The sequence below is a fragment of the Pelecanus crispus genome, chromosome 9 (assembly GCF_030463565.1).
Source record: "Pelecanus crispus isolate bPelCri1 chromosome 9, bPelCri1.pri, whole genome shotgun sequence".
NCBI lineage: Eukaryota > Metazoa > Chordata > Aves > Pelecaniformes > Pelecanidae > Pelecanus > Pelecanus crispus.
Window position 1 is genome coordinate 9,469,027 of NC_134651.1, and position 16,978 is coordinate 9,486,004.

At 42.7% G+C, this 16,978-nt stretch overlaps 3 protein-coding genes across 5 annotated transcripts in view; 2 read left to right on the forward strand and 1 right to left on the reverse strand.

Annotated features, from left to right (window-relative positions):
• Nucleotides 1–1,030: 1,030 nt before the first annotated feature.
• Nucleotides 1,031–7,496, reverse strand: MRPL47 (mitochondrial ribosomal protein L47). The gene is made up of 7 exons (XM_075716670.1): nt 7,396–7,496; nt 6,616–6,761; nt 5,958–6,018; nt 5,083–5,179; nt 3,302–3,432; nt 1,773–1,868; nt 1,031–1,340 (listed from the first exon to the last, which is right to left on the reverse strand). Exons 1-7 carry the CDS (start codon nt 7,494–7,496, stop codon nt 1,223–1,225), a joined length of 750 nt encoding a protein of 249 aa, XP_075572785.1. The 3' UTR covers nt 1,031–1,222.
• Nucleotides 7,497–7,636: 140 nt separating this feature from the next.
• Nucleotides 7,637–12,631, forward strand: NDUFB5 (NADH:ubiquinone oxidoreductase subunit B5). 3 transcript variants are annotated; one of them, XM_075716671.1, is made up of 6 exons: nt 7,637–7,763; nt 8,477–8,565; nt 9,491–9,557; nt 10,298–10,359; nt 11,400–11,506; nt 12,385–12,631. In XM_075716671.1, exons 1-6 carry the CDS (start codon nt 7,637–7,639, stop codon nt 12,503–12,505), a joined length of 573 nt encoding a protein of 190 aa, XP_075572786.1. In that variant the 3' UTR covers nt 12,506–12,631. The 3 variants fall into 3 exon arrangements, with proteins under 3 accessions (XP_075572786.1, XP_075572787.1, XP_075572789.1); XM_075716672.1 differs by lacking the exon at nt 7,637–7,763 and adding an exon at nt 8,084–8,366; XM_075716674.1 differs by lacking the exon at nt 7,637–7,763 and adding an exon at nt 8,142–8,163.
• A 4,099-nt stretch (nt 12,632–16,730) lies between these two features.
• Nucleotides 16,731–16,978, forward strand: part of USP13 (ubiquitin specific peptidase 13) — a 51,571-nt gene continuing 51,323 nt past the window's right edge. Inside the window, exon 1 of the mRNA XM_075716465.1 lies at nt 16,731–16,883. Coding sequence (XP_075572580.1) covers nt 16,731–16,883 — 153 coding nt within the window. The remainder of the gene's footprint in view (nt 16,884–16,978) is intronic.

Sequence of the window (16,978 nt, forward strand, 5' to 3'; positions counted from 1 at the left end):
TATCTTAGCACACCACAGCGAGCATTGCTTTGTAAAGTTACTGTGGCATCAGTGAAGTACTTGGCTTGACAGGACAGTTTGTAGCTAGAGATGAAGATATAAATAGGCTTTTTTTTTTGTTTCTCTTCATGAATTGACTCTGCATTTTAAGCTTTCCTTCTGTGTCATATGTGTGTCATCACGTCTTATCACCTTTTATCTTCTGTGTATCTTCTAAGAATTACACTACAACGGTAGTACCTGTGAATGTTACAGTACGACATGGAGAGCAAAACACTTTCTGGGGTTTTTTCTCACCACTGTAAAGAGTTTAAGAAGTCGGTCTTTTGCATGACACAGAGGAGTAACTGAAGGTCAAGGTGATAGAGACGGACATACCTGTCTCCTAGTTTTGGTTCCCTTGGAGTTGCCAGTGTTTAATCAGATTATATTGCATAACACATTTGGTTCCTGAAGGACTAGTATTTGTTACTTTACATTTCTACACAACCCCAGCTGAAGGCTAAAAGCTTTCATGACACAGGTGTGTACCATCAACTGAGAGCAGCAGCACCTTTCTACTTCAATTACTATTACCAGTCTGCCTTCAAACATTTTGCACACTGCAAAAAAACACTTGTCATAGGTATCTAGAAATCTAGGTATAAAGACTGCATTGTTAAAAGTTCACATGCTGAATATTTCATACTTTCTAACAAGACAGACTTAAAGCAGGGAAAAAATTCCTCGTAGCAGACCGAAGAGCTTATTTTCCCATGCTGTTACACAGAAAGCACGTGTAACTTAGGTGACATACCTGTAACTCGTGGTCAGGGAACAAAGGCTAGCGTGTGAGCTTCAGAGGCTCTCGTGTCTGTCTGGTTTTAATGCACATTTGTTAACCTACACCAGGTAAAATATTATCCCTACACTTTATACTTTCATCTGGAGTCAGTTGCTGCTTTTCACTGTTAACGATGTATGTCTCACTTCTAAAATAGCTGGTTAATACGTCATTTTTCAAGTGTTTCTAGAAACAACTGTTAGGATTAATTTGAGTTATGCACCAAAGCTGCTTTTTAATTCCAGATCACAGGTTTAATTTAGGTCAAATGTGGGATTAAAAAAAAAAAAAAAAAAGACTCTCAGGAATGCTCAGTCAAGTCGTTCCCTGGTTTCAGAACTTGTTTCATGTTCCAGTCAAAGATGCTCGACCAATTGCTCACAGCGCTCTTCCAGCATGTTACTGCCTCTCAGATTTTACAGCAAGGTGAGGGAACTTCCTTTCCAAGACCTTCTGCCTCGTCTTCTCCAGGTTTTTCCTTCTTGCCCTTCTACATAAAGATTTTTCAAGTCTGAGCCTGAAATAAAAAAGTCAGCATGGTTAATTTCTAGATAGCTTCTAACATCCTTAATGAGCTCGCCACCCTCATCAAATAGAGGCTCCCAGTGATGAACAACTTCACTATTAATTTGCTTTTGGTAAACAAAAGTGCCTGCAAAGCAAACTTTTTTTTTCCTCTGCTTTTTGAATTCTATTCTCTCTGGGAGGATCTTAGGTACTCTGCATGTAAGATGACCTTTACAGTGCAACTTCATAGATAACCAAGTCTCTTGGTAACTACGATGGGAACAGCAAAAAGAAACAAAGCAAGCTGTGGTTTTAAAAAGCCGCCTTTTCAGTCTACTTGTTGTAAAAACAAGATTACTACTATTTTTTCCTTGCAAAGTGGAATAAGGACTGAGGAACAGATCAGAAAATAACTTTCAGTGTAAAAAAAAATTCTTTTTACCTGATGAAGTGATTCACATGAGGTAAGTAATAGAATTTCCTCTTTTTGTATTTTTTGTTCAAGTACCATGGTATTGGCCATTCCTTGTAAGTGTACCTGTTAAAGATAGATAAAAGTGATTATAGAATATATACTTTTTGTTTTCGTTCTTGGATTCTACCAGTTACACTTGGTTACAGTAGGGTGATAAAGTGGTCTGACCGGTAGATTGCAAAATTTATATGTGGGTATTTACTTTCAGCTCTGCTACTGGCTTGGTTTGTAACTACATCTCACACGTAGCTTGGTGTCTTTCTGTAGGAAGTGGTCTTGCTTTAAAAACTAGAAGTTTGAAGAGCGGGCCCAATATAGATAGGGATTCTTTGCATTTATATTTTTAAAGTTACTCCTTCATAAGAAAACTTTCAAAAGCTGATGTGAACAAACTGCGTGTGAAAAGAGTTTTGTTTCTACTACACTTTTAAATGCCAGTGTTTTGAGTGTCACATCAAGTGCAAATCTGCCTGAATGTCTTTCCCTTTAAATACAGACTATTATTTCTGTTTGGGGTTTCTCTCGCATATGGGCTGCACAGATGGCTTGCACAGACTTACCTACAGACTCCAGCGCATCCAGATTGTGTCAGACCTACTCTTATGGATATTGCAGAGTTTCTGCGTGTGCTTAAAGACCGTTTCATGTCGTCTGCCCTTGCCCCTGCTTTAACTGGGGACTGGACTTACAGATACATGGGCAAACCCTTCTTTGTGGGCAATGTTTCCAAGCAGAAAGGTGCACAGAAGCCTTATCCCTAGAGATGTAAATCTAGTAGGTAGTGCATTTAGTACCCTGCTCATTTATATTTAATGGATAAACAAATGGATAACAACTCCAAAGTCACCATTATTATCATGTGTGACCTTCTGTTAGCTACACTGTTACTGCAGAGCTGAATACTGTAATTACTGCTTCAAATGCCATTATGACGAGGGGAAAATACTGGTTAATGAAACAGCAGGTCCTGCCAGAACCTTCACCGTCATCACCTGACATTACAGATTATTGAAAGTGTCTGGACAAATAACTCTAAAGGTAGAAGCTTCTCTGCCAAGACTAGTAGGGCATTCCAGCGGAGGTTTATGGGGTCTCGTGCAACACTTTGGGTGGATTTTGCCTTGTAACAAGGGAAGTCCAGATGGTTCAACCTGAACAGTAGCCCCTAGTTCATTCATGGGTTACAGAATCGCTACAGTAACAGACATCCTCCGAGCACAGAAATCATATTACTTACATGGAACTAATTTTCTTATAATTAATGGTAGAGTATGCCATTGAATTATTTAGCAACAATTATAACCACATAAAAAAAACCCAACACAACAAAAAACACTCAAGAAGCACCTGAATGCTGACCAGAAAACATGTTTGTTTCTTCTATACAGTTATGCATCCTTTCTTGATTAGATAAGGATTTTCTGGTAAAGAGACAAACCACAAGAAAAATTCACACATATTTAAAAAAAAAAAAAAAAGAGTTCTCTTTTCCTTACCAGTAGGTGCGTCCTAAGAAGTCATGTCTCCACTCGCCAGGTGCTGGTTTTTCATGGCCAGTTTGTAAAAGCCTCAAAGCAACTTCTCTTTCTCTGACAACCAAGTCTACATTTTTCATAGATTTTTCTACCTGGAAATAGGAAATAGTTTCAGGATGAGCCAACAAAACACAATGCTGACAATTTAAAAGATCTCAAATGAAGATCGAAGACAAAATTTAAAGGAAAAGCAAAACTAAAACACACTAGGAGTTCTATCATGAGTAATCTCACAGTTGCGGACTGAGTGAAACAGCTGAACTGGCCCTGTGTACTGGAGCAGTACAGAATGGGTGCTTAAAGAAACTGGCTTACAGGTAGGAGGAGAGAGACAAAATAACTGACAGCCTGAATATTCATTAAAGACTACCTGGCTAAACACATAAAGCCAGATCTAACGCTGATGCCAGAAGTATAGAAAGCTCTGAGGCAGGAAGAAAGGAGAGGCAAATAACAGAAGATACGCCATATGCATTTCTGTCGGATGGTTTGTAACAGCTGTTTGTTACTCTAGTTTGCACTTTGAGGCTGTGACCAGACTCCCCAACGCCTGCCGGCCAGTTAGGAAACTGCCCTGACCAAACTATGACACTTGAGTTGAAGGTTTTTAGTCAGGTCTGCCACGTAATTTACTGTAACACACGTGACATATGCCAACACGTTAAATGCTCTGGGAAGCTGCTAGAGCTAATTTTAATAAGCAAATTGCTGTATTTTGTCTTGGTGCAATCATAGTGTTTAAATGCTGCTTGACTTCTACTTTTCTTGGGCTTCAGCCAAAACCAATCAGGCAATTAGTAAGATTTGACTTTGGAAATGTTGGGGCCACTTAACAAGTTCCCTCCCAAAACAAGTTCTACAGTGATTCGGAGTTGCTGAATACAGATGTGTAGGTGGGACTAAGCAGAAAATGCTCTTCAGAATGGGAATCACAAGTCACAGTTGAGAAACTGTATGATGACAAATTAGAACAAGATACACTAGGAGATCCAGAGGAGTGTTTTATATTGGATCTTCCCTAATTTCTAAGTACAGTGATGAAATAACAAGAGTAGGAGACCAAATCCATGTCTGACAAAAAAAATGAGACCATAACACAGTTGCAGATGCATGTGATGGCAAACATACAGTTAAATGATAAACCATACAAAGACATTCAGAGGAACAATGTAAAGGTCAGACTTTTCCCAAATTAATTTGGATAAATAGGGGGGTATCTGAGAATATCTCTCATGTCAAACAGCTGGATTAACCGGCCAGTGAAGGTGTAGATTTCCATCTGTGAGACATAAGCATAGAGATGGCAGTCAATTTATAAGTAAATTAAGTTTTCAGTGGTAAAGATACTGAGGAAAGAATTTAATAAATTAATTGCAGAATTACAATAACGCAAAAGAATGAGGGGATGACAAAAGTGAGGACAGCAAAGAACCAAAGGGCACAAGTTTAGAGAAGACAATGTCAAGCAAGGAGTTGGCAACAGTTAAGCAGATAAAAAAGAGTTTGTGAAGGGTTTACCAGGAAGTTTCTAGAAATCCTCTAGTGCAGTTTCAGGGCACGAAGACAGTAAAATATTTCTTAACATAACAGGTGGAGAGGCCTTTCCCACAACGTTGCTTGAGCACAGTGTTTGTGCTTATACTGAACCAGGGAAATATTTTAAAAATCATCTTTAACAAGTTTACAAACACTTTACCTTTCACTCAGCAATTTTACTTTATTAACTAGCATGAAAAATTTACCTTTTCTAATCGTTCTGGACTTGGCATAGGCCTGAGCTGTCGTTTCGATTCTTGCTCTAAAGTTAAAAGCATGTTTTTTTCCTTCAGTAGGACATACCTAGATCAGAAAGCACAGTACTTCAAAAATAATTTCCAGATGCATCGGCAATTATTCACTCACTGCCCGGCTGGACAGAGCACATGTAACCGCATATCCTGTACCTGCTAGCTTCACATAAAGAACCAAAAAGATACTGACCAGCTGGGGAAAGCCCAGAGGTGGGCAGGGGAGGGCTGACATACAGGACATACAAGGAGAGGCTGAGGGAGACAGGTTTACTTAACATGGAATAAAGAAGGCTCAGGAGGGAAGAGGTTAACACTAAGTAGTCTTCCACTACCTGGCAGACAGACTCTTCTTACAAGTGGACAGCAAAAGGACAAGACATAGCAAGGAAAAAACTATTCACAGTAATAATTAAGTACTAGTTGAGCCATGGCACAGGTTATCTAGATGCAATCCTCCAGCCTCAGAGACTTTCAAAATTGGAGTGGACGCAGACCTGAACAACCTGAGCTAATTTAGTGGTTAGCCCAAGCGGCCACTTCCAGCCAAGTCTGTTCTGCAGCCCGAACAACCCCCGAAGGGCTCACACTCGGCCTCTTCATACCGGACCTGAACCCTTTGCACTGCACACAACTATCACGCCACCACCTGCACTACAGCTTTCGCATTCTGAGCGGTACTGGAGCTTGGGCTGCTCCAAGCCCAAAGCAGGCTTAAGCACGCAGAGCTGTATGGCAGACTAAATTTACTGGCTATTAAGTTCACTAGCCACATTTTGATAAAACATGCAGAGCTGCTTTGAAAGAAAACTTCACTAAAACTTACTCACCAAAGTTTGTGCAAGTCTTCACTACTCTTTCCCCTTAGCTGCTTTATATTCCATGCATCCCCTGTTAAAAAAAAAAAAAGAAAATTAAAAAAAAAAATCTATTTAATAGAACAAAGTTCTCTTATTCTGAAAAAAAAAAGTGCTTCTATTAGCAGGCTCAGCTGACTCAACAGAACAAGGATCACTTTTTTAAAAAAATACTACCTCTTGGAAAGCTATCCTTGTGGAGATTCAGCTTTGTGTTGAATATACAAATAGATTACACAGGCAATGACGTGTACTCTTTATTTGTGTTTGTAAAAAGCTTGGAACAGGGAAAGCTATAAGATGAATCTTTAAATTGAAATATTTTTATTCCATGGTACCGTATATTTCATCAAAGAACACCTCTTCTGTGACACACTAAGAGTAAGGCAGAGAATTTACAGCAAAATGTTTTGCTGCATAATAGCTATTTGCTTTCATAAACACAGAATACACAGAAAAAAAAATAAAGTTAACAGGCATAAAATGCACAAGTATATTTATGTACATACACACATAAAAAATAAGTTTTATGTAGCTATGAATACTTCCTATAACGCAAAAGAATAAGTCAGATTTCAGCTGAGCACAAGTGGCTCAAAGATCACTATGACAAATGCTAAACACAACTCACCAGACTTTATGGTTTTTTCTCCCCAGTTTCTTGGATCATCAAAAAACTCCTCCAGACCTTTCCGAGGCACAGTAGTGTGCAGAAATTTCAACTGATGGAAGGGCTCAACTTTTGCTAGGTTCTTGTGGAATAGATTCAGTGTCAACCTGCTTAAAATTTGGAAGAAAAACTCTATATGATAAGAAAAATAATATGCAGCTAAATGAGAATGCTTCCTTTATTCATGAAGGCACAGGTCCCACAGACAGATGAATGCTACAGTCTAAGTGGAAAAGGCAAGGGTTCAGTTCTTTGTAAAAATGTCATCTCAGTGTTGTCTTCTCCTCCCCCTTACCTCATTTAATTATCATTTATCAATACTCAGACATAAATAACAACTTGAGAATTAAAAGAAAGGGGTTTGAGCCACACTATACAAGAATACGTCCTCCCACGTCGACTTTAACTAAATGGCAAAAGCAGTAAACACACAGTGTAAGCACAAAAAAAAAAAAAAAAAAAAAAAGGCACTGGAAGCGTAACGACTGTAAAACAGTAACGAGCGCAGGGAAACGCTTCGCGCTACGCTTACACAAGGCCTTGCCGTACAGGGGGTTTCCAGCCAGGGCTTCGGCAGCCAGGAGGCCCGGGCAGCCCGGCCCCGCCACAGCGAAGGCCGCCACGGCGAAGGCCGCCCCGGGCGCCCCTCCCTCCTCCCGCCAACCGCGCCACGGCCCGCGACGCGCCCATCGCCGCCCCAACCGGCCCCTGAGCCTCAGCCTCCCCGGCCCCGGAGCCCACCCGGCCAGGCCGGCAGCCGTCGAGCCCGGCCGCGCTCCCGGCAGCCGCAGCGCAGCCGTGAGGCGCCGGCACAGCGCGGCCATCACCGCGGCGGCCGCCATGGCCCCCGCCGCCCCTCCCACAATGCCTGGCGCCGGAAGGAGAGGGAAGGCTCTGCCCTTTTCCAAGATGGCGGCCGCCCAGCTTCACCCCTGCTGCAGAGCACGGCGCCGCCGGTCCCGCCCCCGTGCCAGTTCCAGCTATGGCGGCCATGAGCCTGCTGCTGCGGGCAGCGGCTGCCTGGGGAGCGCGGCGGGCGGCGGGGGGCGCGGCGGGCGGACCTCGCTTCCCCTGGCTCGCCGGGGCCGCCCGCCTCCCCGGCACCGTCGGTAGGGCCTCGGCGGCGGGAATGAGGAGGGCGGGTGTGCCAGGGGTGAGGTGACCTTGGGGAGCGGAGGAGAGGTGCCCCCCCTGAGGAGGGGGGCGCGGAAGGCCGCCGCCTCAGGGAGCTTCGGCCGCCGCGGCCGGTGCGGGGCGGGGGCCGGGTCTCGGCTCCCCGGCTCGGGGCGGTCGCTGGGCTCGGGCCTTTCCCCGCCGCCTCGGCTCCGGGGCAGGAACGCGGAGCTGGGCGGCGGCAGTCACGGGCTGCTGCGGCTCGTCCTTGGCTGAGCGGGCGTGGGGAACCCCGCAGGAAAATCCCTCGGGGGGTGCAGCGCCTGTCTGCGTTCCTCTGAGAAATTACATTGCCGGGGTAGAACGTGGGCCGAAATTGGCGGGCCAAAATTCCCGGTATAATAACCTGTGAATTTACTTGGCCCTGTGTAATGACATTCGGGGGTTTATTTGCTGGGACTTGCAGGTAGAAATAGATCTATGTCTAAAGTTAGAAAAAAGATAGGTTCGTTCTAGCAAAATAGGAAATCAGTTCAGGCAGGCTTTTAGGAACATCGATACCCTCCAGAAAACCAGCTCGTAACTACTCAGCCACTGCTGTATGCTGCTTTTTTTTTTTGCTTTTTTTTTTCACGCGCGTTGTTGACCTTATCCTGGCATAATCTCCAAAGGGAAAAAAAAAAGCGTAATACTTTGGTTCGATTTTCAGCTCCTGTACGACACAGCAGCAGCCATGGGAAGAGAATGTTTATTATCAAGGCAACAAGTTTTTATGATACTCGATTTCTGAACTTGTTGGTGAGTTAAAAGCAAATTTATTACATTCAGTATAACACATCCCTTGCAAATGGTGTAAGAGTGTCTAAAATATAATTTTCTCGATTGTTTACATGACAGCATCTAAAATGTGGTTGGCACGATTCACATAAACAAAAATTTCCAGTCCTCCTCTTGAAGAATTTTTTGTCATATGTTGTAAAGTCAGGGCCAGATGAAGTAAAAAGATTGGCTAAATGGCAAAGATTGTGATAGATACTTAAATTAACACTGTAGTAACATCTTAAATTATGTGTCTGTGTTCATATATGCGTAACCTACAAGTGCTTTACACTCCGTTCGCCTTTTTAAAATGTATTAGGTTACTCTTCTGCAGGGTTTGCCTTCAGTTACCTAAACTAATACCGGAGATTAGACTTAGGAAGGCTGACCTGAGGTTGACCCCTAAAAAGCTGGGTTTCGGATAAAGCCTATTATGACGGGTAACAGCCAACCTGATACAACTCCCTTCGTGTGATCAGGCTTCCTTTATCTGTCTTCCACAGTTACCAAAGGCAGCAGTGGTTGTATTTATGTTGGATTAGATGGCATTGGTGTTAGTGCCTTGTTACAGTTAAATGCTGAAGCCGGTCATCGCAAGATGCCGAGACAGCGTTCAGGGAAAGCATTACTGTCTGCTCTGCAGGAACTGACCTCTCCGGGAGGTTGAAAGCTGGACTAAATAGGCTCGTGGACTGACACAGCATTGCTGTTTCTATATTCTAGTTTGTTAATTAACTCATTTTAAGCAGCGATATGTCTTTACATACAACATCCTTGTCTATCCTATGAATGCAAATCTAAGAGTTGTTGGCTGTTACATCATTTTTCAGACTAACCTCATCTAAATTTTGTCAGGCTTCTGAGTTTCCCATACTGTTTCTTTTTCTTTTTATCCTCTATACAGAGATTCTATGTATTTCTGACGGGAATACCAGTGGCACTATTCATAACATATGTCAACATCTTCATTGGTGAGTGCTCTGTCATAATTATTAAATGCAGACTAAGCATGCTGAATAGAAAAAAGAGATCTTTTAAGGCTTGCTCTTTGGAAGACCATGAAATAGGCCTAACAGTTACAGTAATATTGTTTAAGTACATAGAAGATGTTCCCAGTATTTTTATTTTTCTGTAGTTGTTGCTTTTTTTTTAAAGCTTTCCACATTTTTAAAAACAGAAAAATTCCATTTTTGACAGTCTTTCAAACATCAGTGAGGTTTAGTGAACAGTTTTTCTGTATTCAGATGAGGAGTTTGTATTACCTTGTTTTACATACTTCTTTAAGAAGGCTGCATACACTGCAACTGTTGTTTTTTATGTAGCAAAAAAGCCAAAATTCTGCTTGGCAATACATGTTTAAATCTACTACTGTAAAAATATGGAATTAATTTAATAGAGAAATTAGGAAAAATCCATGCTTTCAGCACGTATACTTTAAAGGGCATTTCTGCGGTCTTGATCTTAGCTATTTCTTCCATATAGCTGCTAATTTCACCCTTTTGTTGTGTGGTTTAAAGTCTGTGAGCTAAATACATGTAGTGTGAAGTGTCTGGAAAGATTACAAGTCCAATTTTTCTGAATAGAGCTCAGATTGAGGGATTAAGTACTTTCCATGTGAAAGAATGATTTTTTCTTAATATGAAAGACAGGATATAAGGTACTTAAAAAAAAATATTTGTATGAAATGTTCCTCCTGTCCTTTCTTTGTCAGGTGAAGCTGAACTTGCAGAGATTCCTGAAGGTTATATTCCAGAGTACTGGGAGTACTACAAAGTGAGTGTAACGTATAAAAGGGTGGCATGTTATGGACAGCCTTCCTCTTGCTGATACTTTACGGAGTAAAATGCGTGGAGTGTGATAATGAGGGTGGCCATATCCGTGCCATTGGGTGTCAGTGTAGTAGAACTCGGAATTGTGCAATTATGATTTTGGTAAACTTGCTTTTTTTCAGCTTTATGGAACATGTGTGTTGCTGTAGGAAATCTGTTTATTGAAACAAGTAGATGCAAATGATCTCTAACTTTATGCAAGTAAACTGCTGAAGCTATATGCCAAGAATTCTTCTATAATATTCCTAAACAGTAAGAACAGTCTTCCGTTCTGTCTGTTCTTAGCATGCAGTTTTTGTCTTTGTTTCTTGCTCTGGAACTACAACATCTTAAGATACTGAAGTTTAAAGTGACAGTACTTTCTTCCGTATTGTTTGCTAGCATTGTTTCAAAGTCCAGCATCACACATGCTTTTATATCTAGAATTGAAGATTTTTATAGTCAGAAACTCAAGGTTATACTTTTTTCATTTCATTGTATTTTCTTAAAATTAGTCCCTGGCTTCTTGCTGCAAGCACTTTTTTGCTCTTGATAGGAAGTAATTGAATTCAGCAATACTATTACGATTGTTTCAACTCATTTAGACTTTTGTTCCTAGTGAAATGGCATCTATGTGGAAGCAAAACTTTAAAATGTTACTGATTACGGTAAGAGGCTTGGAGTCCATTTCTGTGATTACAGTGGTAGTTTAAGGAACTTCAACAGAAAGAAAATAAATCACGTCTTCCATTAACTTTTAATTTTGCTACAGAATAGTCATCTGCAGGTTATCTTGGCATTAAAAATGGCAAAAGAAATACAGATTTTTAGGGTTCAGATCTTATAAATAGTTGAGCATGTTTTTAACTTCACTTATGGTTTGAATGGCAGCACCCATCGTGTTGATGACATGTTTTCAGGACTGGGAACATGCAAAATGATTTAGTTATGATGACATTTCTACTTGCAAATTGCATGAATAATCTCTGCTTTTATATTTTCCAGCACCCTATAAGTCGCTGGATAGCTCGTTACTTCCTTGACCCTCCTGAAAAGAACTATGAGAAAGAGATGGCTTTGCTTGACGTTGAAGCGAAGAAAACTGAACTGAGGTACGTTATGTAGTTGAGGGGTTTAAAATACTGATACACACTGTAGCTGACTCTCTTATTTTGCTTAACTTACTGGGTTGGATGCTGGCATGCCGTGCTTATTCATGTATCACTTGACCCCAAGTGCTCGCTGCACTGGCTGGGGGCAAAGTGGAAGTTACAGTATCTCTAGTCCCTGCCTTCTCGGTATTAAGATTACCAGAACTGGAACGATCCAAGAGCAGTCTTGTAAAACAACAGCATCTCTTCAAACCCGTTCATATTTATAAAGGTATAGCTCTGTCTTCCTGAGTCGGGAATCGAACAGCGCTTTTTGCCTCTGCTAATGCTTATAGCTTAATTGAGTAGCTAAATGACAGTTTACAGGACTGGTCATGCTCCTTGTTGCCGTTGAAAATTTTGTGGGCAGCAACGACATTGTTGTCCTGAGTTTATTCTATACTTACAGAGAGTAAACTGTGGTGGTAGAAGAAATTCTGAGTTCCACTAACTGTTGCTATTGGGACCCAGACAGCACAGCTCCTTCTACCATCCCATTTACTTCTGATTTTCTTGCTCCTATTTATTTTTAGTTGAAAGCCATATCAAAACTGTCTAGCCCCTTACTAGGCAAGAACCTGTGACAGAACTCCTGCAAGTATTTTTATGACTCTTTTGTGAGATGACTTGCTGAAAAAAATGGAAATAGAAGGATGTAACAGCTCATGTTTTAGTTGAACCCTTCGTATTTTGGTATGACCTATGTTTCAGTAGTACTTATAAACCATAGATGCTAAACTCATTGCTGTTGTCAGTAATGCCCTGATGTTAAACGTCGATACATGTATGATCAAAAGCAGTAAACTTCATGTTTGTCTGTCCGTTGCTCTTTTTTTCAGGATGATGGAGTTGGAGGCACGCAGACTGATGAGACACAGGGGAGACGGACCTTGGTATCATTATGAAACACCTGATAAAAATCTTACTGACAATTCTATGAAATCCACACCTGACAATTAAACAATTTTAAGATGGTATGCATGGTCTTAAATGCATATGGACAAATTGTGACTGAGCTATGTAATATATATCGTGCTGTTTACTGAGGGAAATGAATAAAACCAATGTTTGTGTTGATTCTGATAATTTGAAAGAAACTGTGTGGCAGGTAAGCTCATACAGCTGTTCAGGTTGTTAACCAGAGAAAATGCCTTATGTCAGTTGCCAACAATTACTCCTTTTCTTCAGAACATACGTGTAGAATGGGCTTTGTGACCTAATGTACATGAAACAAGTTGGTAATATTAGTCATCTTCATGCGATTTCTAGTGTTTAAAGTTTTAAATGAAAGGTACAGGAAACAGTAAGGCTTTTTTCTTTCACAATGCCTTGTGTCAGATATTTTGTGGAAGATGAACTAAGTAAGAAAAATACCTTCAGATCTTTGAAATATTAGGATTCTATCTACCACTTCAGACAAATACTTTCTTTCTCATTACTTGTAGTCAAACTCATCTTTTGCTATTTTTCCCTAACTTGCAGATTTTTCAACATCTGCTATCATTTTGTCTGCGTTATCTCAAGAATTTCTCTCTTTATATCTGGTAATACCCTTCATCCCTAATAGTGTCAGAGATGCTTCTTCACTAGTTTTGTCACAGTTTTAAACTTTTTTCCTCTTGTGTATGCATAATTTATGCTTGTCTGCTTTTTCATTTTTTCCAGTCTCTCCTCCTATACAGTCTGTGTCTGTAAAAGACTTCTTAAAGAGACTCTTGAAAAAAAAAACCCAACAAACCAACCCCCCCGCCAAAGATGACTGACTTCCATGCTTCTTTCAGAACTGGACACTTCTCTCTGTAGATCATCCAAAAAGTGGTCTTTCTAGAATATCTTTCTACATTGTTCTGTTGGGGTGGGTTTTTTTGCTTGGTTTTTTTTTTAATGGTTTGTTTTTAAATGTGGTTTAAAAGCATAACAGGTACTTTTGCTATGATATATGCTTCCTATTGTATATGGTAATAGATCGGAAACAGAGTCACATACTCCCCATGTGGCAGAAAGGCTCTTCATTGATGAAAATACAGTCAGTGCTCAGTAATATGTTAATATTTCAGAAGACCCTTACGAAGGGTACCATTGTTACATAATTTTCATGTTTTAAATACATGTCTAGTGACACAGAGCATTGAGTGCCAAGTGTTTCTGGGGAGGATAGTCTTTAATTTTAACAAGGCTTTGGTTTTATTACCTCAGATATCTCCTCCTTTGAAGAAGGCAGAATTAAGACAGACCTATGCTTAGACCTATGACTGTCTGTACTGTCAGATGTAGGAGTAGAAAGCAAAGGAAAAGTTCTTAAGCATTTAGAGTGTGTGGTGCATGTACATTCACATTTTAGGGGGTGCTAAGTCTTTCATGTACTCTTGAAAATATCCCACTGTTCCTAGGCTGAAGTCCATGCTCTGTCATGTAAAGCTTCTCATGAGTAGGAAGAATCTAAGTGGACAAATATTACACTAAGTATTTTCCTAGTAACTGCTGTATATCTAACATTTTAGCAGTATATTAAAGTTATTGATACTGTTGTTAGCTTTCTACTTCCTATAACAGGCTTAGTAAGATGAAAAAAGGAAAACCAGGAAACTGCTTAATGAATGTTGTTGCAAAAGGATTGCTAGATGTCTGAAGAGCAAGGACCAAGCCAGGGTGAATGATACAGGCTGACATTAGTTAATGGGTTTTATGGATCATCTTACCACTGCTGGGTGAACAGATACCATCTTCTGCTGTGTGATTACACAGCTTTTAGTACCTAAAAAGGTAAGTCTTGCAGCAAAATCTCAAGATGAAAACTTCAAACTTTATACTCCCAATGCATTTATCGTAGAGAGGCCACATAAGTGATTTTGGAGATGAAAAGGGTAAACCTTTCTTGTAGCATTTAGGATAACTCAAAGGCTTCTTTTCCAGAGTGAGCTGGAATTAAAAAAGCCAAGCGAAAGAGTTTATATGAAAAAAAAAAAAAAAAAAGTGGAAATGTGCCGTCCAACCGTTATTAACCAAGAACAAATTAAGAAATAAGTAAGGTGAATAAGGCCAGTTGCACCTGAGGACATCCGCACACATACCTGCCATGCATTTTCAGAACCGTGCAGCTATTTTTCTACAACACTGTTGACAACTGCGTAGGGAATATAGAGGGTACTCTCTTTGTCCGGCAGACTTTTGCCACCAGAGGGATCTATTTCCTCAGGTTCTGCCAGCCATGGTATTCCTCTGGTTTTAATTCCCTCAAGAGACTGACGGAAAGTGCCTCTTATAGTTTGTGACCCTAAACTGTCCATATTCAAAATTCCCACTTTTTTAAGGAAATAAGCCCAAGTCCTTCAGCAACCCCTGACCATCTTGTGGTTTCAAACTGTTAAAAGACGTAATTAATTTCTTTATGTTAAACAACATTGCACAGATTATTTTAAGCAGACTGCCTTGTTTGCTGTTTCCTAGCACTGCCAAACATCAGAAAGACTGATTTTGTATCAGTGCTTTGACTTGTCCTTTTTGAGTCGATCTTTCAAGTTAGATGGCTTGTATGTCATATTATGTCTCTCGTTTATAAATACTGAGTTAATCATGAGAGGCCATTAAAAAAGCATGAAGCCTTCTCAGGCAAAATAAATTTGGCTGGTGACCCTCTATTAATTTGTGGGTTTTATCCAGCATCCAAGGATGCTCACAACAAGTCTTTGATGTAATGTCTGTTCTTGAGTAAGTCTAAAGCCGTTTCATTGACATCATATTCTGCCCTCGGTATTTCACATTGTTCCCAACACTTGATTTTTTGCTAGAAGAATTTGCTGAGAACAGGCTGCGCTGGTCTGCTCACTCTCACAGCCTGTTTCTTCATGGCTGGATACAAACTTACTTGTCGATTCTGTTGTTAATGTACTAGAACCACCTTTTGAAACTTAATTTTTGAGGTAAAAGGTGGTTCTAGCAAAGGTTACATCACCTGCTTGGGAGTGATCGATGAATCCTTGGATATAATGTGGACTAGGGGTGGAAGGCTATTTGTCTACATTATATGTCTTCATTTTAAATGGGCCAGTCATTTCTTTAATCCTGCTGCTGTTCAGGCATGTGCAATAGTTACTAGGTATTGATTGAAAAAAATACAATTTCGATTATTTTTTCCTACAAAGTTACTTCAATCTATTCCTCCTTCCCCTAACAGTATTCTTTCGAAATGAAAAGCAAAGAGAAACACGGCAAATGCCAAAAAAGGTCATTTTAAGCTAAAGCTACTGTCCCTCAAGACATGAAATCCGCGTTCGGCTACCGGCAGTGCCGCAGGCTTCCTAGGGCATCTCAGGCTGGGCATTCCCGCTCTGTATGCCAACACCTCGTCCCTCCGTACCACCCTGCTCCGCTTGCCCTGGCAGGTTGCGAACCGCTAAGGCGGTGACCGACCCGGCCGCGGCGACGCGCGGCCACCGGCACCGTCTGTCGCGGGACGGCGAGGGGCTCGCTCGCACAGGCCGGGAGCCGCCGGTGCCCAAGGGGTGCTGCGCCCAGCGAGCTACAGCTTCGGGCCTTCGCCGTCAACAGCCTTGTTTTAGGCACGTGGAGTTACTAAATCCTCGCAGCTGAGAATTAAATATGTATGTGTGCATATGGTCACCGCTTACAGAATAAATAGAAGAGCGTGTAGCAGAGCACTGCTAGTCAAAGGGGGACCCGCTCTGAGCTACGCAGGGAGACCAGGAGACGAAGTCTCCATCTTCCTCCCGCGGCACGGAAGGCTTTCCGGTAAAACGCGTGAAGAAGCGTGCGCCGGCCTCTTCCCGCCCCGCTGCGGGCACAGCCCGGGGGCGGCCGCGCAGCGCTGCCCGGCTCCGGGGCCCCGGGGCGGGATGGCCTCAGGGGAGCGGCACCGCCCGGCGCCCGCCGCCGAGGCACGGCCGGGGGCCGCGGGGGGCCGTGGGGCGCGGCCCGCCCCCGCCGCCCTGCCCCTCCCTCCCGCCCTCGCCGGGACCCCCCGGGTGCCGCCGCCGCCGCAGCTGGTGCCGCTCCCGCTGCCATTGGATTAAAAATAGCATCTTCCCTCCCCCTCCCCTCCCTCGGGCCCGGCTCCCGCCGCCGCCGCCGCCGCCGCCGCGCCCTGCCCGGGGCCCGGCTGCCCTGCGCCTCCATTGCCCGCTCGCCGCCGGCCGAGCGGCCGGAGGGAGGCGGGGAGGCAGCGAGCATGCAGCGGGCCGCGCTCTTCAGCGGCGGCGACGCGCAGATGGCCGCCGGCGACCTGGGCGAGCTGCTCGTCCCCTACATGCCCACGATCCGGGTGCCCAAGTCAGGGGACCGGGTCTACAAGACGGAGTGCGCCTTCTCCTACGACTCGCCCGTGAGTGCAGCGAAGCCGCCCCCCGGCCGCCTCCGCTCCCCCTCCCCGCCGCCGGCCGCCGACCTGCCCTCGGCCGGCGCCCTGCGGCAAACCCG